At 47.0% G+C, this 25,823-nt stretch overlaps 2 protein-coding genes and 1 long non-coding RNA gene across 6 annotated transcripts in view; 1 reads left to right on the forward strand and 2 right to left on the reverse strand.

Annotated features, from left to right (window-relative positions):
- BRPF3 (bromodomain and PHD finger containing 3) overlaps window positions 1-1,909 on the reverse strand; it is a 31,522-nt gene extending 29,613 nt beyond the window's left edge. Inside the window, exon 1 of one of the 2 annotated variants that reach the window (XM_083812290.1) lies at window positions 1,772-1,909. The gene's annotated coding sequence lies outside the window, so the exon portion shown is untranslated. The other variant, XM_083812291.1, reaches the window with a different exon arrangement.
- On the forward strand, window positions 808-5,449 carry LOC310886985. Its single transcript, XR_014575566.1, has 3 exons — window positions 808-1,565; window positions 2,570-2,675; window positions 2,762-5,449. It is a non-coding gene; the product is annotated as an uncharacterized lncRNA (long non-coding RNA).
- On the reverse strand, window positions 2,729-25,796 carry MAPK13 (mitogen-activated protein kinase 13). Of its 3 annotated transcripts, none has more exons than XM_083812317.1 (12): window positions 25,755-25,796; window positions 19,340-19,469; window positions 18,906-18,964; window positions 17,666-17,774; window positions 16,475-16,504; window positions 15,983-16,030; window positions 14,923-15,037; window positions 14,484-14,555; window positions 13,866-13,945; window positions 13,322-13,400; window positions 11,870-12,046; window positions 2,729-11,504 (listed from the first exon to the last, which is right to left on the reverse strand). In XM_083812317.1, exons 2-12 carry the CDS (start codon window positions 19,367-19,369, stop codon window positions 11,425-11,427), a joined length of 879 nt encoding a protein of 292 aa, XP_083668443.1. In that variant the 5' UTR covers window positions 19,370-19,469; window positions 25,755-25,796; the 3' UTR covers window positions 2,729-11,424. The 3 variants fall into 3 exon arrangements, with proteins under 3 accessions (XP_083668443.1, XP_083668442.1, XP_083668441.1); XM_083812316.1 differs by lacking the exon at window positions 25,755-25,796 and adding an exon at window positions 23,227-25,092 and having other exon boundaries at window positions 11,870-12,043; XM_083812315.1 differs by lacking the exon at window positions 25,755-25,796 and adding an exon at window positions 23,227-25,087.
- Window positions 25,797-25,823: the final 27 nt, after the last annotated feature.

Consider the following 25,823-nt stretch of genomic DNA (forward strand, 5'->3'; position numbering starts at 1 on the left):
ATGACCAAGGATTTTCTTTCCAGCACCAGGTTTCTTTGCTAACCTGCGGAGGTCACAAGGCTGGAGCTCAAGGCAGTGATGCTGGGGGTGCTTCTGGGCCATTTCCAGCATGGCATGTGGATCCCAGAGAAGAGCTAGGTCCCTTGCTGATGAAGATCTTAGTGATTTAGAGAGGAAGGCTACCTGGACCTCGGCAGGAGGCAGAAGATGGGAACAGTGCTGCTCTCACTCCACTCCAAAACACCCTGACCATGTTGACTACAGCTTCTACAGCCCTAAACAGCCCAGGTTTAGTTAAGGCTTAGCCTGGTGTTAGCAGCAAGCGCCTCTCCCCGGGGCACCAAGTCAGACACGAGGCCTGGAGATGTTCGTCCTCCCGCTCCTCAGCGCCGTCCCGCGCTGGCAGCGCCCCAGCCCTGGGCAGCTGCCTGTTGCTGTTTGCCCTGATTTTAAATCTGCTCCCGCGCAGCGGGGAACGAGCACCTACAGAGCTATTTAAGAAATGTATCCGTGAAATAACAGCAACAGATGCCACAGGAGAGAAATCGCCTGAGGCAGCCACGTCCCCTCTCCACCACGTCCCCTTCTCTTGCCAACCCAGAGCGCCAAGAGGGCCAAACTCCTCCACGTGCCCACAATGTCCATGCTTCTCCACAGACCCACACAGACCCCAGACCCTGTGAGTCCACCCCGATGCCTACGGAGCAGCCTCAGGAACTGCTGAGAGCTTTCGAGCTGGGGCGTGCTCCAACACACCGTTATCGCTCCCTGAATATTTCTGTAACCTAACGGAGCCGCGGCACACGCCGGGAGTTGCGCCAGGCCGCAGGAGGGGAGCTCTGTGTGGACATGGTTGGGTGCAACACGTTTATGGCAGGCCGGGTTTGAAGTTTAAGGGGAAGCCTGGTCACAGCGCCCTGAGGGGAGCTGTGGCAGGTGCCAGCTGGGGGCAACTCTAGGGAGCTCCTGGGTGCTGCCAGGGCCATGGCAGCCCCACAGGCAGCCCCAGCTGCAGCCAGAGATCTGGGGCAGGGCACAGCAGGGACCCTGCACAGCCATAAGGACTCGCCCATGGGTGCAGGGGGCGAGGCGGGCGGCTGCGATGAGCTCTGCCCGTTCTCAGCACCCCGGGGTGCGAAAAAAGTCCCCAAGGAGCCACGGAGCGGGCCGGGAGGGGGAGCGACAAAGAGCGCACGAAACGCCAAGGCGCTATTGGCTCCCGCCGCTGTCCATCCCGGCCCCGCCGCCAATCCCAACGCGAGGCGCCGCGGGCCTAAAGGAGGGCGCGTTCGGCCCCGCCTTGGGCCAATAGCGTGGGAGAAGGTGGGCGGGGCCGCCACCGGCGCCGTGCTGAGGGGGAGCCAAGATGGCGGCCAGGGGGGGGCTCGGCGGCCGCGGCGCTGCCCGGCCCCGCTCCCCGGCCGCGCCGCCGCCGCCCCCCGCTCGCTGAGGGCCGCGGGCCGTTAAGCGGAGACCGAGCCGGGGGGACCGGACCCGCTGCCTGAGGCTCTCCCCGGCTCCTTCCCGCCCTGCCCGGTCACCTTCCCGCGACCCCAGCGCGGGGGGTGCGTGAGGGAGCAGAGCCCCTGAGGGAAGGGGGGGGCCGCGGCCTGCCGCGCACCGCGTTACCTGCCCGCTCCAGCGCTCTCCGCCGGTGCTGCCGCCTCCTTTTAGGATTTTTTTTGGGGGGGTTCTCCCGTCTTTTTTTTAAAAAAAGCAAACCTTTCCGCCTCCCCCCCCCCCCCTCCCCCGTTGGGGCGGACGGGCTCACCCAGCCGGCGGCGGGAGGGGAGGGCACAAGATGTCGGCTCCGTCCTCTCCGGCAACCGCCGCCTTCTCCTCAGCGCCGCCTCCTCATGCCGCTGCCGCCGCTCCGGCCCCCCCGGTGCCGCTTCTTCTTCTCCCCCCCCCCCCCCTCCTTCCCTGCTCCCCCCCACCCCCAAAAAAAAAAGAAAAAAATCCCTCCCGGGGGCCCCCCAGCGCCCCCCCCGGTGCTGTGTGGAGGGGATGGGGGGGGGGGGAGCAGGGGACACGGGCACAAGATGGAGGCGGCGGTGGTGGCGGTGCTGGTGGCGGCGGAGCCCGGCCGAGCGGCGAGGGAAGGCGGCGGGCAGGCGGGGGAGGGGGCTGCTGTGGTGGTTCTCCGCTCCGCTTTCTCTCTCCCCCCCCCCGCCGCGGGCAGGGACCGCCCGCCCCTCCCCGGTCCCTTCCCACCCCCGGGCTGCGCCGAGCTGGAGGCCCCCGGGGGCTGCGGGGTGATGGGGAGGAGTTGGGGGGGGGGGGTTGGTCATGGCTGGGGGTGCTGCTTGTGGATGTCGGTGGTGCCCCCCCACACACACACTTTGTGCATGGTGGAGAGGGGGCTGCAGAGCTGCTGCTGGCTCCGGGTGGCTGGGGGGGGGACACAGTCGTCGCGTCCCCCCCCCAGCTTGGGGTTTGCCCAAGGGACCCATCTTAGGTGCCCCCGGAGATGGGCAACCCGGTTTTTGTCCCAGGTTTGTGAGTGTGCCTTCGTGCTACGCCCATTTAAAAAAAAAAAATAATACATATTTTATTTATTTATTTGCAGGAGGCGTGGGGTGCTTAAAAAACACGTGGGAGCCTGCTTGGGAGCAACGCCAGGCGCCGGCTAGCCCGGCTGCTCTGCCCGCACGGCTGCACCCCCCAGAGAGCATGTAAGCCTTGTGTCTGCCACGGTTCGACCAAACAAGCAACATCAAACAAATGATGAGAATAATAACAGTCCGTATTTATTTTCTAGTCTAATACTTCGGGTCCAGATGGCCTTCTAATGTGCGGGGGTGTGGCAGGGTGGAAGGACAGAGAGAGGGACCGAGAGGAATGAGCGAGGAAGAAGTTACGCTTGCAACTGAGATAAGTGGTGAGATAGGAACTCCAGAAGCTCCTACACTTATTTTTTATAGCGCGTACCACATACTTGTGCATATGTACACTCCACCTCCCACTCACGATCATGCAGAGTATTGCATAATATTACCATCTGAATTTACAGAATTAACTGAATTGTTTTCGAAGGAAAAATTGAATGTTATTTTCCCTCGTTTACAGTCCGACTATGGATCTTTTGTCTTTTAACATATGTTAACTGCAGAATATGAGAGCAGCCAAACAGCCTGTGACAAGTCTGTTCTGCACAGTACTCCGGTTGGACTAGAGCTTGTTGAAGCTTAAAAAACACGGGAAAACATGTTACTTAGTGTGGAACAGTAATGCTGTGACAGATTTTACATGGCAACCTCTAAGTACTCCTTTTGTCTGTATTTTTTAAAGAATCTGTTGTTAACGCATCAGGACTCAATATAATACTAAATAGTCTATGATTTTTTTATGGATGAAAAATAATCAGAGTTATAGAAATAAAATACTCTTTTATATAAGATCCCACCTAACCCCCAGAGAACAACTATGCAAAGCACAATCCTATCTATGAAAGATAACAAAAAAAAAATCTATCAAATAGATGTTTCAGCATCTGAGTAGTGTTGGGAAGACAGTTACACCGTAAGTAAAATCATTTTAATAACTGCAATGAGCAATTTCACTAGCTCATTTCCCTTCTTTATGTGAGAACTTAGTTTTGATTTCAACAGAGGGTTTTCTTGTTTTTTTTTTCCAGTGTTTTTTTTTTTAATATGACAAACTTATGCAACTTCTTTTATTTTGACCTCAGTTTTGAAGCTCTTTATACTCTTAGATTTGCACTGAAATTGGCTTATTATAATCACATTAGGTTCCAGTCTTGCAAAGATTTGCATACATGCTTAATGTCAACCGTGTGAATAGCCCTATTAAATTCGGTAGGATGACTCGTGCACAACATGAAGTATGTACAGACATCTCTAAAGATTGGGGGCCATATGTTAGAACATCAAAACAAGTTATCCATCATTTAATTTTAAAATAGAGCTGTGGAACTAATGTGTTATTTGAAAAAACATCCTGGACTTATCTCAAATCCCAGAGGCACAACTTAATTTAATTTCTTTGCTCTCCTACTTTCTAAAGGGTACGGGTGCAAAACCAGCCATGTCGCTTCAAATAAAAAGAGCAGCTGAGACAGTTCAAACAGAGCTGGGCACCTTCAGTTGTAATTTTCTTCATATTTATTCAATTATATAAACACACTTAAAAGGGGAGAAAACTATCATTTGTAATTGGAAGCTGAAAAGTGACCTTTTTTTGTTTGTTGATTCATTAAGCCTCAAGACGAGTATGCTTTTATATTTGTGCCTCAGTTTGTTCTGGGGCTGTTTTCTTCAGAAACACTGAAATTAATGCAATTGCTAAAAAGGACCTGCGCACCTTAAAGGTCAAAAGCCTGATATCTCAAAGTGATTAGCCTTAGCTGCAGTATATTTCAGCTGTACTTCCTAAGACCCTGCTTTTGTGTGGAATATTTATAACCCTGTTCAGTCCCAGTAACTTCAGAGAGGTGACACAAGCACCCAGCGCTGTCACCCCAGTGGTAATTAATGGTGGTTTTTTTTTTAATCTTAACAGGCAAATCAGTCTTAAAACCCTTTTCAGGTTAAGTTTTCTGAGGAAAGATCTGACATTATGGTTGATAGGAGGAAGATTATAATTTTTGTAACCAAATGTGGCTAAAAGGAGTCAGCTGTCTCTCATTCAACTGAAAATTAGTAGGGGTTAAAGGTAAATACTAACCTTTCAGTATTATTTAGTAGAGCACAACCCAACAAAAAAGGAGTTATCAATCAGCCAAAATGCTGACTGCATCAATTGTGAAGCAGCATTGGCTGAACATGGTATTTAAAGCTGTATAAACCCATGTGATCAGAAAATGACCTCGTAGAGAGAAATCAGGCAAAACATCCCATATATCACAATTGCTTGGAAACACTGACATTTTCACAGTGGAGTGATGCTGATGGCCTTGAACATAACTGCAATTAGTGAAGTAAGTGTCCCTCCGTTCTGGGGAAAAAATGAATTAGTACAGGCTATTTTGGGTTTTCTTTCATGTCTTGTTTCTCTTAGTTGGGGGAAAAAAACCATAATCATATTACCAGCTAGCACTCCACTGACCCACGATACGGGCAACTGCAGAGGATTAGGAACACTTTGCCTGGTTACTTAGGCAAGTGAGACATGGAAATATGAAAACATCACCATCCTTCTTGCAGTATTGCAAAGTTCTCAGATGTGTTTATAATTTCCTGTTTTTGTTTTTTTTTCTAACCCATTATCACACACTTAAAAACTGAAAATGATTCGTCTGTTTAATCTTACTTAGAATGTGAAAAGATTAAATACGAAAACAGATTCTCTTTCTTTTTCCTATGGGATAAAAATAAGTGTATGGTTTTCTAAGAAGCTGTAGATGCTTCCAAAGCTCTGCACTGAAAGGTTTCTAGGTAGTGGCCAAAATGTGGTGAATATCATGTCCTTGTTAAAAAACAAAACAAAACAAAAAAAAAACCAACAAACTGATAACTTTGTAGTGTCTCTTAAGAAAAAAAGAAAAAAAAGTTTCATCCACTTTTTCTTGCTCACTCTCAACAGTAAGTACCTAATAAATAAGATCTGTCCCATAAAGTTGCAACTCACAGACCTAATTTGCTGTCAAAAAACTTGCCCAGAAAGATTGTTTATGATGATGGTTTCACTCTCCAAGTAACAATAAAAAATAATGCTTCCTAAACTCAGAAATAAATGCAGAATGAACACAAGTATTTCATGATGGACATCTACATTATGTGAGGTAGGCACAAATGAATTGTATCAACATAATTTTTTATTGTCCATCCTTAATAGAAATAGCAAGCATATTTCTGACTGGCCTAATTTACAGAATTTTGGATGTTCAGTTAATAGCTGAGTGATTCTTACCACTCAACTTTGTATTTTAAAGTATGTAAACTACACAAGAGGAAAAACTAACGAAAGGAATGTACATCAATTATGTGTCAGTGTGGGTCATCTAATAGATGCACCTGCGCCCCAGCATAACATCATTTCTTCTTTGACTAATAGTGTCTGTCAGGGTCACGCACCCCATGTCTCTTGTGCTGATTTTAAAGTATTTTATACCTTGGCCTGAGTCAGTGTCTCTGTCAAGTAAGTGTTTTTCAAGCTCCTTACATGACAAGTGAATATGAATTATTTTTTTTCAAGTAGCTCATTTTTCTTCAGTGAAAAATGTCTTTAAGTGCCATATATACGTGGGGCAGTTGGTCTCTAACTGAATGTTGTCTTTCCACTATCATCCAGCTACATTTCCTGCTATCTCGTACACACAACAACGACGTGCACACCTCCCTGGTCCTTGGGCTTGCAGAGCACCCACTCCCCATGCTTGTCAAGATACTGGAAAATGCAGAGAGAAATAGTATTTAGCTCTTGGAGGATGTGTGGCGTACTAACGGAGTGCTCGGCAGGGTCAGTGAGTGAATGAATGACTCTCAGCGTGTGGAGCCCACACAGGAAACTGTTAAGATTGTTCTATTTCAGTGTTCAGTGTAAACTCACAAAACAGAAAACATACTCAGAAACCTGGTCTGTGAAGCAGGCTATACTTTCTGGAAGTATATTCAGTAGAAAGACTGATAACGAAGAGATTTCCATGTGCTACACCTGAAACAAGTGAACTAGTATTTGCACGCTCTGAAAGCAAAATCTGCGTACCCCCACTCTGTGGTGGTCACATTTACTCTTCTCATGCCCAGTGATACTGGAAGTTCCTAGTACCTCTTCTGCTCATCCTCTGGTCAGACACAAGTCCTGAATGGCAGCTCAGGTTATTTAGAGCTATGGAGGCTCCTTTTCAACTGCCATTAGGATGTTCAGTGTATTACTTTATCACAGAAATGTTTTCTCCCTCAGTCATTACAGAATGCCAGCAAACTCCAGTCCTTTTCAGGTCTTCCTAGCCGCCCCCTCCCCCTTTGAAGTGTGGCAAGACAGTTAAGTCACGCTCTAAATTCCCATTTAAAGTGGTCTTCAACCTGAATGGGTCCTTTCTGAAAGAAAGCACTGTACTCCAGAAGTCTGTGCTGCAGATTTACTCCATGTCACACCCTTGTCCACCTCTCGCTGGCCACAGCTATGTATCATCAGAAGACCCGTGTGCCTTACCTGCAGTCCTGAGCCATCTCCCCGTACGTTTGCGCACACCCTCCTGCATGGAGGACCTCCTCTGCTAGACACCGAGCCTCATTTTTACTGGGGCATAAGCAGCTGTAAACATGGGCAGCTTTAAACACGTGCAGCTGAGATGTTTACGGCAGCCGCACAGAGCTCTCTGACCTCTGTTAAAGATTATGCAGTGGACACGGCAGCCAAGTCAAACGTCAGGTTCAAAGGGACAATATTTCAACTGGGGTTTGACGCAGCTGAAACCTCTCCCTTCCACTGGTCAGGGAAAATGCAGATTGCATCACAGAGCAGGAGGAAGAAAGGATGGTCCCTTACTCTCGATTAAACCTTGGTTCTTCACAATCGTGTCAAGAGGATTCCCCTGCATGCCTTCCAGCCCAGTTTTCCAGGGTATTTTGTAGCAGAAGTGTTGAATTTGAAGGGAATTGAGGGAAGATCGCAACAGTTCTGCACTCGCTGTCCTTACCTAAAGGTGCAGTGAGGCACAGGGCTGTATGTGGCCCAAAGAGATACAAGCCAAGGGAAACTGCATCAGTGCGGAGCATCTGTGCAGCTACAGCAAGATAACATCAATACAGTCATATCTAAAAGCTACAGTTGCTGTAGGGCTACCCTGAGCACTACACAGCGTGAACTGCAGCAGAGAGAGGCAAGAAACGCACCGGCACCTCGTCTGATTCGCAGTGAAGACCAGAGCTCAAAAAATTCTGTTCATGGTGCAGTTCTCCCTTGTTTGCGGTCTATACAGCAAAACCAGAAGTCACTCATAGGCAAAGAAGAAAATCAGAAGAGTACTGAAAGTGTACGTCCTGGCTAAAACAAACTAAAATGACTCAGCAGCTACAGAAGGGGTGGAGAGTGGAGAAACATTGCATATATAACTGAGCTCGTGTACCTTCTATGTTCATGTAGCCTTAGGGACCATGTTCTCTGGGCTCTTGCACAGAGAAGACCCTGGTCTCTCGGCACACATCCCCTGGGATGGACTTTGAAACAACCACCTGAACCTGTCTGACCGCAACAGGGCAGAAGATGCCAACTAAGGAGATATTCATGCTGTAGTTCAAAGTTATCACAACTAACAATCGCAGCTGCCTAGCGCTGAACAATCTGGTGACTATACCAATAAGCAGCGGATCTGCAGGTAGGCCAGATTCAGCGCAGGCTGCAAAACTTTCTGAAGACTCAACAGGCTAACACGCTGAGCTCCTTGCTACTTTACAGCTTGTTCTATTAATACCAAGCTCACACCAGCTTACTTAAAGCTAGTTCAGATGTGCTTGCACGTATCGCACCTCTGGATCACAGGGTGGATCTGTGCATAACTACCAATTTACAGGAAAGGATTTGGAAAGTGACTGAAGTAACTTGTAATATTTTTAGCCTTTGTAGGTCAAGTGCAGGCAGAACACTCTGGCAAGAGATTTAAGAGCTGGACAGCACCAGAACCATTCTGTACAGCACTTCAGCAACCAAGGAGCTCTAATGATAGCACCTGCAATTGTAGAGACAAAATGTGGGTCCCCAACAGATCTATATCCATGTACGTACTTTGTACCTCATTTTACATCTGACAAAACTCGCTCTGTTACTGCTAGTGAGCCTTACACTCGATGAATTTCAGGAAAACCTCTGCAAAGGGGGCTGATTGCATAAGTCTGTACTCCTGTGCAGACTCTGAGAGATCATAAGAAGATACTTAACCTGAATGAATCATAACTCCATTACTATTTAGGCTTTTCTCTATGCTACCATTAATATGTAGGCACATGGAACTTATCCAGAGGTTTATTACAGTCCATTCAAGAAAACTAGCAATTTCCATCCATAGCAAAGCTGCAGGTAGATGACTTATTAGAGAATCACTCTTTAAAAGTGGCTGTACCTTTGTATCCTGCTCAGCATAGAACCAGCAGAAAATGATGTCTTTTTTAAGTACTTCTATCAGTTTTGGTTTAGCAATTAGCATTGCCATGTGATTATTAACCAAAATGGTGTTTAAGGGAATATGTGACAGGCTGGGAGGCGTCCTAATACATATCTAAAGATTTTTTTGTGGGGGTGAGGCATACTCATTCATATTTTGAGCAGGAATAAAGACCTGTCAGAGAAAAATACATTCTGTAGCACTGCAGAAAGGGGATAAACAGCTCTGAAGTCCCTACAGTACTTAGGAAGCTCTGCAATTAACTGTTTAGCATATGAGCAATGAGAACTTCTAGGAATAGAGGAAGAAGGGAAAAATTCTTAAAAAACACTATCCAGTCGCCTGGTCTCACATATACTGAAGGATCACAACATCACCTCAGATACAAGTGGTGAAGAGAGAGCATTATAATAAGCTGTGCAAGCAAATACGGGACATATTTCAAAAGGACTAAAGAGAGTTGGTGTCTACAAGATTGTTGAGTTAGAAAGAGGGCTGTCACAGAGAGACAGGAATTTAAGGAACTAAAATACCAGACTTTGAAACTAGCTTGGAGTCACCTTACCTTTCAGAAACCAACTCATCCACATCTGCTTTCCCTGAGATATCCCACACCAGCAATAAGTTACACTCGATTTCTAAAGCACAAGCATTTAGAAGCTTATATGAGAGCAGGCACCAAAGCAAGAACCTACGTAGTTGTAGTAAGCGTGAAGTCACTTTCAGATCCCATTCGCTTATTTTGTTCTGGCAATTGTTTTTCATATTTCTCCTCTTCTAATGATAACAACGTTCATATCAAACACCTGTGTATTTGGTGGATTGGGACGTACTGACACATACGCATCAAAAATTTCCAGGTGAGCTTCTCAGAGGTGGCAATTTCTTGAAGCCACCACGAATTACTCACTAAAGTGAATGAATTAAAATTTACATATATAAATAAGAAACAAAGCCTCACCAAAGAAAGTACAGTAAAGGGCATCTGTGAAGCTCTTATTTACAAGGATGCTATTTAGCCTGCAGCAGTTTTTGCACGATAGTAGAAAAAGATTTTCTGAGATGCAATTTATAAGGATGCTGACTGAAGGATCTAATCTGATACTCCAAACCTAAGGTATCTGAAGTTATTTTTGTGCTCACTCAATTGTGTTGTCCTTTCTGCTAATGCTACATTGCTCAAGCAATGTATTTTTATGCTTTTTTCTCCTTTATATAAACTTTTTGATCCTTACTCAGGGATCTGAGCCTGACAAGACAGTTAAGACATTTCCCAAATGATCAGTTTGAATGTCTCTTCATGTTAAGGCATGAACAGCTCTTTTGGAAGACTGGAGCAAAAGATCCCAGGTTTAACTGATCCCTCAGAGCAGAGGGAAGGAGAACATTGAGGGGTCACGTCACTGGACTGTGTAACCAAATATCTGACCTGCTGAGCGATAAAGGCAGCCTGCAGCAGGCAGGGTAGCTCCAGGGAAAGAGTGCTCAGGGAGAGATAAGCCCCGCTAAGACAGAACCGTTGAGGGAACCAGGCTGAGCATAAAGGCAGAGGACCAAGTGAGGGCAGCAGGACTACTTGGTGATACCCAGCTCCTTGGGATGCCTGGTCCGTGAACGTGGCAAAGCGGCCTTGAATTCCCAGGTTGTGTTTGCAGCTAGCACTAAGGAGGAGACAGCACGGATCAAAACCCAGGGATGAGAGAAGCAGAGCAAAAAGGAGGAGCTAACAGCTGCCCAGAGGAGGCAGCACCCTAGCCGGGAGTTTTGTGGATGGGAAGAGGGCAAGGTTAGAAGTTTGAGAGCTGCTCTGAAGGGAGACCGAGTCCACAAACAACTGGATTCCCATGGTGTCCTGGGAGCCTACATCATCTCAGCAACCTCACTGTGCCAGATGCTGTTTTGACTGCTCGGGGAAAGGGAACAGGTTCAAAGTTAGACTGGATAAAGTCTCGTTATGCTGAATTTTCCAATTTACTGTTTTGCTTTGGACTCACTTCCCGGGCAAATATACTGTTTTCTTAAAGTGCTAAAACTTGTCCTTGGAAAGAATAATGAGAAAGGAGCAAGGTAAGCCCTGCTCTCTCAGCTGGAGGAATATGGGGAAGAAAAAAAGAAACACGAGGTAAATTCACCCACGAAATTTCAATGAACATACATTTATCTTCAGTGTTGAAAACTGTTTGGGGGTGCTTCCCCCTTGCATAGTACAAAGTCCAATGCCCACAGTGTGGTGTCGTCTTCGTGTTCACACACACAGAAGTCCCACAGGCCAAACGAAGGCTATGAGCGAGGTAGCGTGGAATAAATCCGATCTGTCATCCAGCACAAGAAGTGAAACCCAGTCACGGTTGCACCAGTTGCTACAACGACATTCCACTCCGCTTCTTTGAGTCCTTCCGTGCAATGGGACTGAAGGACAAGATCTCCTTGTAAATGTGCTCTTGAAAAACAGAACAAAATAATTGTTATTATCAGTAGCATGTGTGATTGTAGAGGACACAAATGAAACTTTGTTACATGTGCGGAGAGGAAGCATTCATCTGAAAAGATATGGCAGGTACAAGCTGAGAGAAAGAGTCAGACAAAGCAGAGAGGCAAAAAAGGAGTGAAGAGATGGAGGCAGAAGAGATCTTTGCTGAATACATAGAAGCAAGAGCAAGGAAAGGAGGATGCATGCCATCATTGAGGCATTAATGGGCAGTCGCAGCTAAGCTAGCCTTACTCAGCATGCTCACAGGAAACAGAGAAAGAGGCAGGAAAGTCCCATGCTAGACAGGGGCATGCCTTCAAAGAAAAACTTCTTACTTTTCCACTCCTCTATCGAAAGCTTTTCATGTTCCAGAGAATCATCATAGGACTGTTGTGCTTCTGTCTCCTCCTCGATGTCTCGGAACTGTTCGAAATATGGGTGGGCCAATGCCTCTGTGGCCGTAAGGCGCTTTTCCACATCCAGCTGCAACATCTTGTCAAGCAGGTCCACTGCTATAGGAGGAGACAGGAACATGGCTAAGTGCATGCAATGGAGAACAGGCATCCTAAGCGTGAACCCTGAAAGCGATAGGACTAGTGTTTCCAGTAATACATTTCCAGACCTGAAAATGAAACATTCCTCAACATGGCCTAGGCAGCACGGAGCTCCTGTCAGCGGAGATGCAAAATCTGCCAAACAGCAGCCTCGGGTAACTTACTAACAGAAGTGTAGGTGTAAATTGTATAGAAGTAACAAATTAGTCATGGATAGGCCTTGCTGCATGGATGGAGCTGCAAGAACATAAACAGCAAGCCAGTAATTTCAAGATATTTTTTAGTCATTTGCTTTCACTCTGACACCTGCAACTCAATATATCCTTAGCATGGGTAATCTATATAGAAATCTATACATCCCTGGTAAACAGGAAGGTAGGATACTCAGATACTGACTGCCTGTTAGCCCCATTTTGACTTGGTTTTAATAGCTTAACGCTTTCTTCTCACCTTTTAGAAGAGTTTTACTCTCATTTGTAATCTACTTGGGGAAAGAGCTACCTGTAGATCAATTTCTACAGTGAAAACTGCACGTTCCAGCTACCTGTCAAGTACCAAAAGGTACAGGTGTTCAACAGGCAGCTATGATCTGAACTGTGCAATTCCCCCAGGAAGAATTTTTACTTGAGTGGACTTCGGGGCTCTCTCAGCACTTTATCAAAACCTGCAATGCCTTGGATGTGGGGCTGGGAAAAAAAAAAGAGCCTCATTGAAATATTCCTAATTATAATATCATCTGCTTTGCTGCAAGCAATAAGCTCTCAAAGACAGTATCAGCCAAAATTCATCCCAACTCTTGTACCAAGTGCAGCTGAAGGTGTAGTTGAATACAACTACATACAACTGGTCTAATCCTATAATTTGCATCCTGCAACCTAGACATCAAGTTTCTTAAAACAGCACACTCTTCTGGCTTGTTAATACAAGAGTCTGAAGTCCACCTCTTCCTTAGAAGTTGTATGCTACAGACTGTGTCCTTTTAAAATTAAAAACCAAACCCGAACAAGTAGATGGCCAGTAACAGACCACTGACACTGCAGTGCCAATAAAAAATTGTTTTGCTTTTAATTCATACATATTAGCCCTGGGGAGGGCAGCCTCCTGTGGGCACACAACCTGCAAAGGAGGAAGTAGTAAGAAGTTCTGAGAAAGCAACTAAACTGCAGCTATGGCGGTCAGCCCAGCTCATTTTCAGCTGTGAAAACTTGTGAGAAATGCTCAAAGATTACTTACCTTGGGGATTGGCTTTGGGGAAAAGCACAGATAAATCCTTCTTGGGCATTTTGGGAAGGGACTTGATATAACTCTTAGCCTGAAAGAGAAAGGAAAGCACAGCACATGCATTTACTGCAACTGGACACGTGTGAGTAAATGGGTGGTAAAATAGAGCTCTCGGGTCTCATTACTTAGAAGAAGAGAACAGCGAATTATCTCAGATGTCATTTCAGTGACCAGTTTGTGAGGAACAAACTTTATCAACTGAGATCCAGAAGTATTCATGCTTTAAGAACAGGCAAGCTGGAGAACAGAGGAGGGATGTAGTTTGCTGGTGTGTTAGGCACCTCGCTTAGGAGTCCTAATGCCCAGCCCCTACAATCCATACCAGTTCTTAAAGCAAAGCACTAAAAAGTCAAATACATCAGATGCATCACTAAGAAACATCATTGCTGTCAGGAGGAGAGACTGCTGTCTCTCCTGTTCACGTGCCTGCTGTAAAAGCAGCACCTCTCCACACCTCTGGCAGCAAGACATGAACAGCCACGCTGAACGTGCTTACCGCTTTGTCCTCCAGTTTCTCCACGAAGTCTTCTCCTGGATACCCCATTACTTTCAGGATCTGAGTCAGTTGATCTAGGTCTGGTAGGCTGTGTTAAAGATTATCTGTCCCCTAGGAGCAAGCCCTGGACTCCACCCAGCAGCTCAGTCTGCAGTCTGCATGCAGGAGCGTCCCAGGACTAGCGACAGCTTTGAGCAGGGTGTGAAACAAACCCAGCAAAGCCACACAAGCAAAGACTCATTACACTGGCAAAAAGAGCTCTTTTCCCGGAATGCAATTTTCATCAACAAGGAGTTCTGGCACAATTCTACCGAGGCCTATGCCCATAGGTTTGAGGGATATGCAAGGGCTTGGGCATGAGGCTGTGGGAATCAGCAGTTTAGACTGCTGATGTATGGTGTATGTGGCCAGCACAGCGGTGTATTTCTAAGGGTGGCTCTGCCCCCTCCTATCTCGTCTCTGTTTTCCTCACCAAAAAGACCCCGCTGGTCCCCTGTGATTACCTCTTAGTAAACCAGGCCACCACCGATTGCCCTCAGTAGCCTCATTCATAAAAGCCCTTTCACACATGCCAAGAATCATTGCCCCGAAGGGAAAAGGTTCAGTTTGAAAGGATACAATCTTTTCCTTTAAACAGCGTTTTCCCAGTCAGCATTTCTGCCATGATGCAACCGATAGACCAGATATCCACTGTTTGGGGAGAAAGAGAGAGAAAAGAAAAAAAGAGAATGACAGCTTTTAGGAAGAAAGGATTACAGAAGCTGTTGCCTGCTTTTTCAGTCCTCAACAGTCACTGATTTCAATTTCACTCCCATTTTCCACCCTCCCCTGTCTTTTCTATGCTGCTAAAATCTTCGCTTTCATCACTTCCCACAGGCAATAGCTTTGGGAATAGTGCAGCTGGGACTGTATGACTGGAGCAGAGCAGTGCTCCAGGGGACACCGATGATAAAGAGCAAGAACATCTGGTGGATTATGTGAGATTTGACACAGGCATGACAGAGGGATCTTGGGATTTGTCACAAGACAGTCACATAGCTGAAGCAATGCAACTCACCTGTCTGGTTGTAATGCATCCAGTTCAGAATGACTTCTGGAGCTCTGTACCAGCGTGTAACCACGTAGCCGGTCATCTCAGCATCAGCGTGTCTTGCCAAACCAAAGTCTAGGATCTGCAGTTCACCAAAGCAAGAGAAAGAAGGAAGGGCAGGAAAGAAAAAAAGAGAAATCCGACAGGCAACTGAGGATCTGCTTCTAAGAAGAAATGAAGCAGATCCAATCAGATAATAATGAAGTTCTAAGTACACCAAAACCACTCATGGGACGGTTCAAAGAACTAACAGGTTTGTCTTAATTCCACTGTAAATTGCAATCCAGCTGCAAAACCAGTTGTCCTGGGGAGACCCTGTGGAAAGGATCTCTGTCATGTGCTACCGGGAAGGTCACTTCCTTTCTTGTAGCTTAAGTCAATTTAAAAATCTCAGAGTTTAGACTTCTAGAACCTGAGGCCAAGGCACGCTCGCAGGCCATTACGACTCACCGTTTCCTATAAAAACACCCTGCAGCTGACAGGAGATGACCTCTCCCTCAGTACTGGAGATGAACATGGCTTGACCCAACCTTTACAGGCAACGGAGCCACTCCCTGTAATATACATTACAGAAAGCACATGCTAGACCATCACACCGGTGAGCTGTAAGCAGTCCCTTCAGAGCAGTACTGAAAATAGAATCACAGCCACCATGTTTCAGGTGCTAGTCCATGGGAACCAAGGGGTAACTGTGGCTGTATCCAGCTATCCTTCAGGGATCGTTCACCTAACACAAGTGTTGCTCAGAAGTGTTGAATTTATTTAGGAAGTCATTATGAACTTCAACGCAGCTGGAATTACAGTGACAGGATGTTCATTCCAAGTCTTGGGCCCTGATTCAGCAAGTTGCATAAGCAGGTGAGTATTTCCCACTGACTACAACCACTGTGTAATGAAGTACCCTGAATCAAGTCTCAGAACGCAAGAGGAAACGTGATGACGCCCAAATGCCAGGATTCCTGCTCGCAGAGCAGTTCATCAGCAATCTGATATGCTACATGCTACAATGCAGTGCTTTTTCACCTACCTTTAGCTGGCAGTCTTCGTTCACAGCCAGGTTGCCTGGCTTCAGGTCCTAAAACAGACAAGATCAGAATAATACCGATGTTTTGATTTGCAGCTCATCAACACGAGCCTTAGTCAAACCTCAGTTCACTTTGGATAGTTTCCCATAACATCCCGAGTCCAATATCAACACAGCAAAGACAACATGCCTACTGTATAGGTTTATATTAAAGAGACTTTTTCCTGCTTTTTCCTGAAGCAGTTTTCATTCAAAAACCATAAAATGCTTCACAGCTTATCAGAAAATACAGCATTTCCTCAAAATGCTGCACAGCGGAGAGAGCAAACACAAACAAGCACAGGGCACAGGAGGGAAAAAGAGGGAGGACGCTAGAGAGAACTTAGAGCAGATGAGGCTATTAGTGAAACAATGTTCAGGAATTTGTTAGCTTTATGACCAAGCTGAGTTTCTCCTAAACACACAAAATCAGAATAACAGTGCACATGAACTCACCCTGTGGATGATTCCGGCAGAATGAATATACTGCAATAAAAAGAGGAGCTACAATGTGATCAACAGCAGATAAGACTTTCTTTTCTCCCACAGAAATGAGAGCTACAAACAAGAACTTTTTGAGAACACAACCCTGGAACCTGCTGCAAGTCCCTGGCCCTCAGTGCATGACCCCAAATAAAACCCACAGTCACAGGAGGAACAATGGATGGTGGGAGAAGGCCGCCTGGCAGCGATATGAAATCCACACTGAATTTCTGACAGTATTTGCAGTTATATTACTACTATAAAGAAGAGGCATAGAGAAGAAGAGGAGGTATGGAGCAATAGTTCCTTACAGCAAGTAAACTAATAGCTTAAACTATAAAAACAAAAGCATCAAGATTACAGATAGGAATGTGTTCAGTAGACGACAAGAAAACTTCTGTTTTGAGTGATAATCCATGTGAAAAAAAAATCAAACAAAATTGGAAATCAGATTAGAGTTGCAAAAACTGACTTTGTGACTTTTATCACACCAGTTAAGCCTTTTGTGTATCGTTTCCCCCCCTTTATTTAAACTCAAGATAGCAGTGATCTGGGGAGAGGTGTTATTAGGGTGAATTCATTAACGCCTTTAAACCACTGCTCTGACTTCAGGGGAAGGGTATTACAGAGGGTAGTAGTATTAAGATACTGTCCCTACATTTCAGGGTTTGAAGTGATTACTTTCTGTTCTCTCAGAGGCTCCTAAAAACAAGCACATTCCTTATTGTATTGAACACAAAATCATTCCCTCCCTCTTCTCCACTGAGGGCCTGTGTGGGAAATTCAGCAGAATTCCGTTTGCTCCCAGCCGCGTACTTTCTGTGCAGAGTTTTGCTAAGGGTTTTGGCAAGTCAGTGACGCAACCGCTGTCATGGAGAAACCATCATAAGCTCTAACTGCTGTAGTTTCCATACCTGATTGACTAGTGTGAAAGAACAGTAATTTTGATTGATGTGTGCTGGAACAAGAGTAGTTCAATAGCAATTACCTGTTCTCAGTGCACGCAATAAAACCCCCAAGTCTTCCGAGACGGTGCTGGAAGGGGGGTTTATTATGGTCAGCCCAGAGGTGACACAGAGCAAGATCTACTTGTAGAGGAGCTGCAGCGAGTCACTAAATCTGCTGGTGCCCCAGCCTTGTTGTCATTTCTCCAGACCCACCTACCTTCAACCCTTTCAGCATTTGGTAGACCAGGTACTGGATCTTTTCATCACTGAATTCATGTCCCATGATCTTTTGTAAATCTGTCCGCATGTATGGCATCACCAGGTAGCTAAAAGGCAGTAAGACAAGGCCCTAAGTCTAGAAGAAAAAACACAGGGAACCAGGCTAGCCTTGTTCTCACTTGTTTGTTTCCTGTGGCTGTGTAACTTACTGCAACTGAAAGGAGTAGTTGTGACTACGGTCCTAGCCAACTAGCATAGCCTGTAGTGATGCTAGGATTTCTACCTGCTCTGAAAATTGCTCTCCTTCCCTCAAATCAGCTACCTGACATCAAGTAAAAACAAGGATCTTGCAAACCTTAACAATCCTGAATTAGTTTACTTTAGACTTTAGCTGTTCAATTCCAGATGGCCTTACACCATCTGGTAGCTGAAACATCTTGTTCAGCTTTAAAGAGTCTTGCAAAACTGCTGCGTTGGCTACCAAATCTATCTTTATAATATTCTTCGGCTGTGCCTTGGAAGACAACATCAAGGTTCCTTCAGCCTTTGGCCTGCCTGCTGAGGCTGCTAATTGGTTGCCAGTCCTCCAGCAGGAACTGCTCTGAGAACAGTCAGACACGTTTTGTGCAGGCTGCTAAATATCCAGCCATCAGCTGCAAATCCAAACCCAGGTGCACGCTGCCAGTGCCCAAGGATGGGCAAGTGAAAACAACTCATGGACTCGTCCAACCTGACCATCAACACTGAGGGAAATGGAACACCAACGTAAAAAAGAACTACACAAACAAAAAAAAGCATCCAGAATCAAGGTGAAAAAAAAAAATAAATCTTGGAAATTCTCAGTTTAGTTATCCCAGGGACTGATGAGCAATACTTCTCCCATTCAGGCTCCAGCCTCTTAGTTAGCAGTCACACAGCCAGGGCATTAGCATGGATCATGCCACATGTGATATGCCATGGAATGTAACGCCTCAGTTACTTATGTCAGTCTGTCTATGGGGCATTGTCCCAGCTGTGAACATGGCATGTGACCTATTCATGTGGGGGTTTTAGCCATCAGAACTGACCTCTGCTTTTGATTCTCCTTGTTACTTGGGGGTGTCTGGCTTCAGTCTGCCCCTTTTCAAATTAGTCTGTTGAGCTGCACCTCAACACGATGCGCTACTCTGCTGCTAAGCCTGCAGGTGTCTAGGGCAGTGATCGTGTCTAGACAGAGTAAACACAAACTCCACACTTACAAGTCCTGGAATCCGTGGTAGGAAGGAGCAGAGGTGAAGACATCAAGCAGCCCAATGACCTGATGGATAAGAGAAGTCCAAATTTAAGCCTGGAAAGCATTTGCTGTGCACGTGGGACACAGGTAGCAGCTCTGCGCTGGCACATGCACGTCTGCGAGCACTGAGAACTCTACGTGAGGACTCCGAGGATTCTTTGCTATGCTACGCAGCTACTTCTCTTCTTACTAATACTCAGGAGCACCCGTTACACATCTGCTTAAGCCTGGTGCCAACTGGGCACAGTAGGCAAGCAGCAGTTAAGTCCTGAGACTGCCTGCACATGCCAACTTTTGAGATGTCTCAATCAAAACTAAGGTGCTGCCACCACAGAAGGCTTGCTCCCAAGTGGCAAGAAAGTTTCCTTTGCTTTAGCAGGAAGAAAAACAGCTACTTACGTTCTCATGTTGCATATGCTTCAGCAGCATGAGCTCTCTGTACGCTCTCTTGGCAAAGATCTCCGACTGGAACGGGCGGCATAGCTTCTTGATGGCCACTTTTTCTCCTGTTTTCTTGTCTATGGCTGAACTGCAGCAGATGAATAAAAAACAGTTCTGACTATGCAAATGTGCCTTAACAAACGTGTTTTAACAAGTTCCCTTCTAGCAAAGAGCTAATTCTGGACCTCACAGAAAAAAAAAAAAAGAAAAAAAAATGGCCCCTTTATCTTTCCATGCTGGCAGAGGAACTCAGTGAAGCTCTATACACAGATTTTTCCACTGTATTACTTGGGTTTGCAGACCACAGCCCATGCTTTTTGGAGGACTAGACAGGATATCAAGCAAAGCATTAGTGGCCAGTCTTTACTCCCTTTAACATTTCCTCTAAGCTGCAGCAATGAGCTGGAGCTAACAGAGCAGTGAGAAGAAGGAAACACAAACGGCTGAAGGTCAGGATTGTTTCTAGTTCTGCCTTCTCCTTTACTAAGTCATGGAGATAAGGGAATAAAGCAATTTCCTCTTTGCCATCTGCTTGGAAGTTGCTGTTAAAGGTATGTCAGCCTTCCTTGCTGTTTTCTGGAGCAAAAAGAGGCTGTCACATGCTAAAAATGCAGGCTACTAGAATTAATTCCCCAGCACTAAAGATCTTTGATGCTCTACATATGCTTCCGTATAAAAGCAGGTCTGGCTGAAAATGAGATTCTGCCCATGAGCTCATGGAAACATGGTGCAAGAGCCATAGCTGGAGACATGACGCGTTATTCTCTCTGATCACATCTACTGTCTGCAGCTGGATTGGGTGATCCTGTGCCACACACTCTTCTTTTGGAGGCTCTGTAATCGGATTGCAAAGCAGGATCCGGATTTCACCAGATAAGAAGAAGGGAGGGACATCCTCAGCTTGTCGTCAGGATTCTTGGTGGTGTTTTCCAGGGACACTGAGGGGAGCGTCAGCACACCTCGTTACATGTTGGTGCCTTAGCCCCTCCTTGATCACCCCAAGAGGTCCCAGACCACGAGGCTCCATCCACCGCTCCTTCTTCCGGGCACTTGGAGGATCTGAGCCTGGAAAGGGCTAGTACCATAAAGCAGAGACAGCGCTACCGTGACCTCCAGGGCCATCGCTCAGAGGCAAGGCTTTATGAGTGGCATAATCCAGAAAACACCACATAATAACGCAGTCAAATGGTGCATTCTGCTGGGTTTAGGGCAGACATGCAATAGGAGAGGTGGAAATATCCTGCTCAGCCTGGTTTCACCCTTTGGTTTAACACCAAGGAAGGGTTATTATTCCCTGGTGCAAACCTTGGAAGTCTGTTAAACAGCTTTCTCCGATTGTCAGCCCCAAGTAATCAGTTGTGGTGTGGCCTCCAGCGGTTCAGCTTATCAACAGCTCTCATCTAGCGAGCAGAGACAACATCTCCAGTACCATAAGGCAATCTTCCTGCTCATGGCCACTAAGGTCCCTTCCAGCTGCTCTCAGTTATTGGTGATGAGAGCAGACACATCCTTTGAGAGCTTCAGTATGACTGCGATTTTGTCAGTCTATTCAGCTGGAAAAAGCAAAGGAAGCGCTGGAACAGCTATGCCAGGCAGCTTCAGCGCTGAAGATCACATAGGATATCTTAAGAGGAAAGGGGAGATTGTCTCATTTTCATTAGGACATCAGCAGGTGTTGGCAGAAATGGCAGCACAGTGTAAAAATTCTCCAAGGAGCAAGCGAATTAAGAGGAAAGGACTGAGACCTCACAGTCAAACACCTTCTGCAGATCCAAGGCACTTTTCCTAACCTCAGAGTGCACGTTCTGACCCGCTGTCCCAACACCTGCCCTACAGAGCACGTATCTAACCCCTCTAACCCCACCACTCAACACAGGAGAGTGTGAGTGCCGTAGCTTCAGCCTGCCCTGCATAAACAGTGTTACTTTCACCCTCGCCATAAGGCACAGCTAAGAGTTAATTCTGCTGACAGCTGGGGTGAGCCCACAAGGTGCTTCCCAGCAGCGGTTTAATGAGTAGCTGGAAGTGCAGGATGACGCCAAGGACAACCTGGAGGCGAGGTCCCGCGTGCGCCGCGCAGGCCTGCAGGTGACGGTGACACCGCCGCACTCGTGGGACCCGGGGCGCAGCACGCCATGCCCACAGCCACGGACGGGCAGAGCCAGGTCCCCACTTTGGCTGGGAAGAGCAGCACTGGGGGTGGCAGAAAACTCCTCCCGCAATTACAAAATCACTATGGATTTCGGCAGAATTAACGAGGGAAGAAACGAGCATTTGCTGGTTTTCCTGAATTAGCTCAGGGACGTGCAGGAGCTGGCTGCTCCGAAAATGCTGTGCTAGAAAAGCTTCCCAGCAATTCCCAGCAGAGGACAGCAAATCCTAACTCCACATGCTTCCACTTGTTCTTTGTACGTGAATCAACACCAATCCCACTCTGCCAAGCACTGTCCATGCCATAATAATGCCCCCCTCTACCCTGGGTCTGTTTTAACACATCCGTCCCTCCCTGAGATTCTTCAGAGCAGCTGAGGTCTGCACAGGGTCCAGTAAAAAATTTGTCTTACTGCTGTTTTTTTCTCTCTTTTTTTGTTTTTCCTCTGGTGGTCAAGAAGGATTTGGAGGGATTTGTCTTCCTTTTTTTCTTTTTTTTTTTTCCCCTATGACTCACCCATTTTTATTTTCTTTTAGACTTCCTGCTTTACTTTTATATAAAGACCAGAAAACACAGTGCAAATATAAAAAACGTCAAGTTCAGTCTTGCTGCTGGAGTTTGCTGGACTCATTTAAGTGTCTCAGAAGCCCACCTTGCACACGAACAGCAAAGTGGGGAAGGAAACATTTGGTGCCTCTTTGCGTGCTGTAAAATAGGCAGCCAGGGGACAGAGCCAGAACTTAGGCCCCAGGGTTTTGGGATTCCTCCCAGGAGAGGCACTTTGCCCAACACCCAGGAGAGGGGACACACCTCCTGGTTGTTTTTTTTTTTTTAAACTCATCATGTTATGCAACAAGGGCTGCATTCAGATGCTATCAATGGGCTGCTTCAAGTTCAACCTTTCTAAAAATCATCAGTCTCCTCCAATTCACCAGCATAAAAGCAAGATCCGACTTCTGCTTGCTTTCACTATCGGCACCTTTGCCCACGTCATTAACAGCGGCTCGCGCTACTCTCTTGTACGATGAGGATTCCTATCAGCCAGGAAGGAAGTCCCAGGCTGTTACTGATCCTAGTTTACAATACTTTGTTTTATGAGCTCAATCTGGAAGCAGAACTGGGGGCTGTACCACCCAGCTGCTTTCCCTAGGCAGGCCAAAATCAGCTGCCTTGAACTGCCACAGCCACCCCCGTCCCTGGAGGCTTGGTGCTTTGTTCCGGCACCCAACTCTTTTACCCTTCACAAACTGCTTTCAGATACCTAGGTGTTTTTTTTTTTCCCCTTGCTGCTGGACAGAAATCCACCTTTAATCCAAGCTCAAGACCACGGCAAGCTGAGGAGCTCCCTGACCCGAGGCCATACCCAGCTGCTCGGCACGCCTGGCAGCCCTGCCTACCTGCTGCTGCTCCGGCTGCTGGGCGAGGGCTGCCCGTCCCGCTCCCCCCGCCACAAAACGGATCCTGCAAAGGTGAGCTCGGGTTCAGACCTCTCCCTGCTGCCCACCTGGGGCAACCGCAGGAGAAAACAGGTCCATTTTCTTTGAGCAACCCGTGCCGGGCAGCAGACAAACCACCTCCATCACACATGCAAATGCCCCTTCATAATGGAGGGGTGCCGAGAGGCACCTCCTTGCTCCCCCCCAGAGGGATGCTTTGAGCACCCCCCGTGTGCCCCTTGCTGCTCCCCACTCACCAGACGGAGCCGTAGGCCCCGGACCCCACCGGGTGGAGGGACGTGTATCTCCTGGGCAGCTCCCAGACGGTTTTGTTGAGTTCCTGTCTGTAAAAGCCTCGTCTCCTTGCGATGTTCATCGCCCGGCGGGTGCGGGACTGCCACCCCCCCAGAGTACTGGAATATACTGGAATACAGCAAGGCTTCTGGGGTGAGACAGGGACACCAAGGCCTTTGGTGCAGGTATAAAGGACTCTAGTGAGTTTCCTTCTCCGTGTTCAGCTGTTGTGAGCGTGAAGGGACATGTCTTTCGGCCCTCCTCCCTCCGCCTCCACATCGGCTGCGATGAGGCATCAGGTTTCCAGACACGCCTCGGCCGTGTGCAGGTATTTCTGGACGCTCCTATCGGCACGGGGAGCAGCGAGCCCCACGACAGACACACCTCTGGCCACGGCGCAGAGCCTCACGCTCACCTGCTCTCGCCTCTCGTGTTTCGGCCTGGGACAGCAGCCATCCGCCGGCACGCGCCACGAAATGCCTTCGTGGGACTCGGAGGGGGTCTCGTGAGATCACCGCTCGGATGAGTAAGGACTTGCGGAGCCGGGGAATCCGGGGTCACGTTCGATGCGGAGGACAAGCCACAGCGCCTCGTCAGACAAGAGGGATGTTCTTTCCAGCTGGTGGAGGACAGCGCCAGGCTCGCAAAGAGCAACAACAGGGTGTTAAATCCACCAAAGAGCGAGGAGGTGATGGTGATTTTCTCCAAGCTCTCGGCTTGGTTTCCCAGCAGACGAGGGCTGGCTGAGCTTCTCCACCTTCATCCAGGTGACCGCAGCAAGGACGTTCAGGAACCCTTCTAAGACCTGCAGGTGCCTGAGGCTTGGCTGGGTCTGGTTTCCTTCCCTGCGGCAGGTCTGACCCCATCCCAGGTGCCCCTGGACAGCACAAAACCCGAGTTTGCTGCTGCACCTTCCGGCACAGTGACAGAGCAGTAAACCCAGGCAGCCTACACGAGGTCGTCCTCTCCTGGTAAGCAGGGAGTGCCTCCACGCTCTGCTTTGACTTGAGATGCCCAAGTGGGGCTCTGAAGGTGCATCCTGCACGCAGAGGAAGTGACTAAGGTGTGCCCTAACGAGCCAGCCCAGCAGCTCACCGTGCTGGACCCTGCCAGCCCTCAACTCTGCTCACATCTTCTACCAGCTGAGCGCCTGCCATCCGTAAAGGTGGCCCTGCTTTGAGTGCGTCTGTGCAGCAGGACTCCCATCTGCTAATAGGAATTATGGAAAACACACCGTCAAGGTTTTAGGGAGGATTCATTTTACCTGGTCACAGGCAACTGCTGTAACACATTAGAGTTGGCCCTTATGTTCTTCAGATAGCAATGGTAAGGTCTGCAGCTTTATAAAACAAACCAGGGGCAGGGTGTTGGTAGTTTTAACTTCGCTTATGCATGCACATGCAAATAAATCTGGCTATAGCAACAGTATGGTAAGGAAATAAAACAAAGATGGGCTTGGTTCTATAAATACACCTGTGAGCAAGAGGTGTTACAGCAGAAACTGCTGGTACATAAGCAAACATGCAACTCATTTGTAATTTCATGAGCACAGAACTCTTGCTCAACTATGCATGCACACATAGCTAATCAGCATGCAATTAAGGAGTTCTAAATATCTAAGACATGTCTTGGCTGTAGTAGGATGAATTAATTTAAATGACCAATTCAAATCAAATAGGAAACCTTAAGTCATTAGATTACGAAACTTTAACTCATTAGATTTCGTAGGTGGAGCTTGCTTATTTTTTTTCCCCAGTTCACCTCTCACTGATTTTAGTATCTGTTATTAATGAGGATGTATTGTAACTGAGCACACTCAGGAATTAGGATTCTGGATTCTCCCCCCCACCCCCCCCCCCAAAAAAAAAAAAGTACATAACAAGTAAGAAGGGATTAGGATTTTTTTTAGGCTTAGGATTTTTTAGGATTTTTAGGATTTTTTCCTTCAGTTTGTACCACGGCAAGCAGAAACCAAACAAAAGCAGTTTCCATATAGTTAAGGAAAAAAATCCTTTCCTTTGGGCCTATTTGAATCAACCGCTGTGCAGCTCTGGAACAGGGAAGCGTCCAAGCTGTGGATGGCAGCTACCTGACCTGGATCAACGCAAACCACCTTGTTTTATCAAGGCCTGGGAACTTCAGGTACTGAGACTTTCATTAGCACAACAAACAGTGCTTTATTCAATCATTTCTCTCATTGTCCTGATTGAATTATAGTACTGGTAAGCAGCAGAAGTCAGAAAATCCGTGTTCGGGATAGCCAGGACACTCCTGCTGCCATAAACACCCTTCCACCACCAGCTAGATGATAGCTGAAGAGCAAAACAAGCAACAACAAAATAACCCACACATCTAAATGGCAAAAAACTGTAAACCAGTGCTACTGGGGAAAGGTCCCAGGTTCAGGCAAGTAGCAGAGCACTTGTTTATTGTATTCAGTAAAAGCTTCCCTACACTGAACAGAAATATTTGTACTGCATCCAGTACTCACGGTCAGACTCTGGGCCAGTTCTGTATCGAAGAATTCACTTGGGAGAACTATGGACACACAAGCTTTGTG

This window comes from Anser anser (assembly GCF_964211835.1).
Source record: "Anser anser genome assembly, chromosome: 27".
Classification (NCBI taxonomy): domain Eukaryota; kingdom Metazoa; phylum Chordata; class Aves; order Anseriformes; family Anatidae; genus Anser; species Anser anser.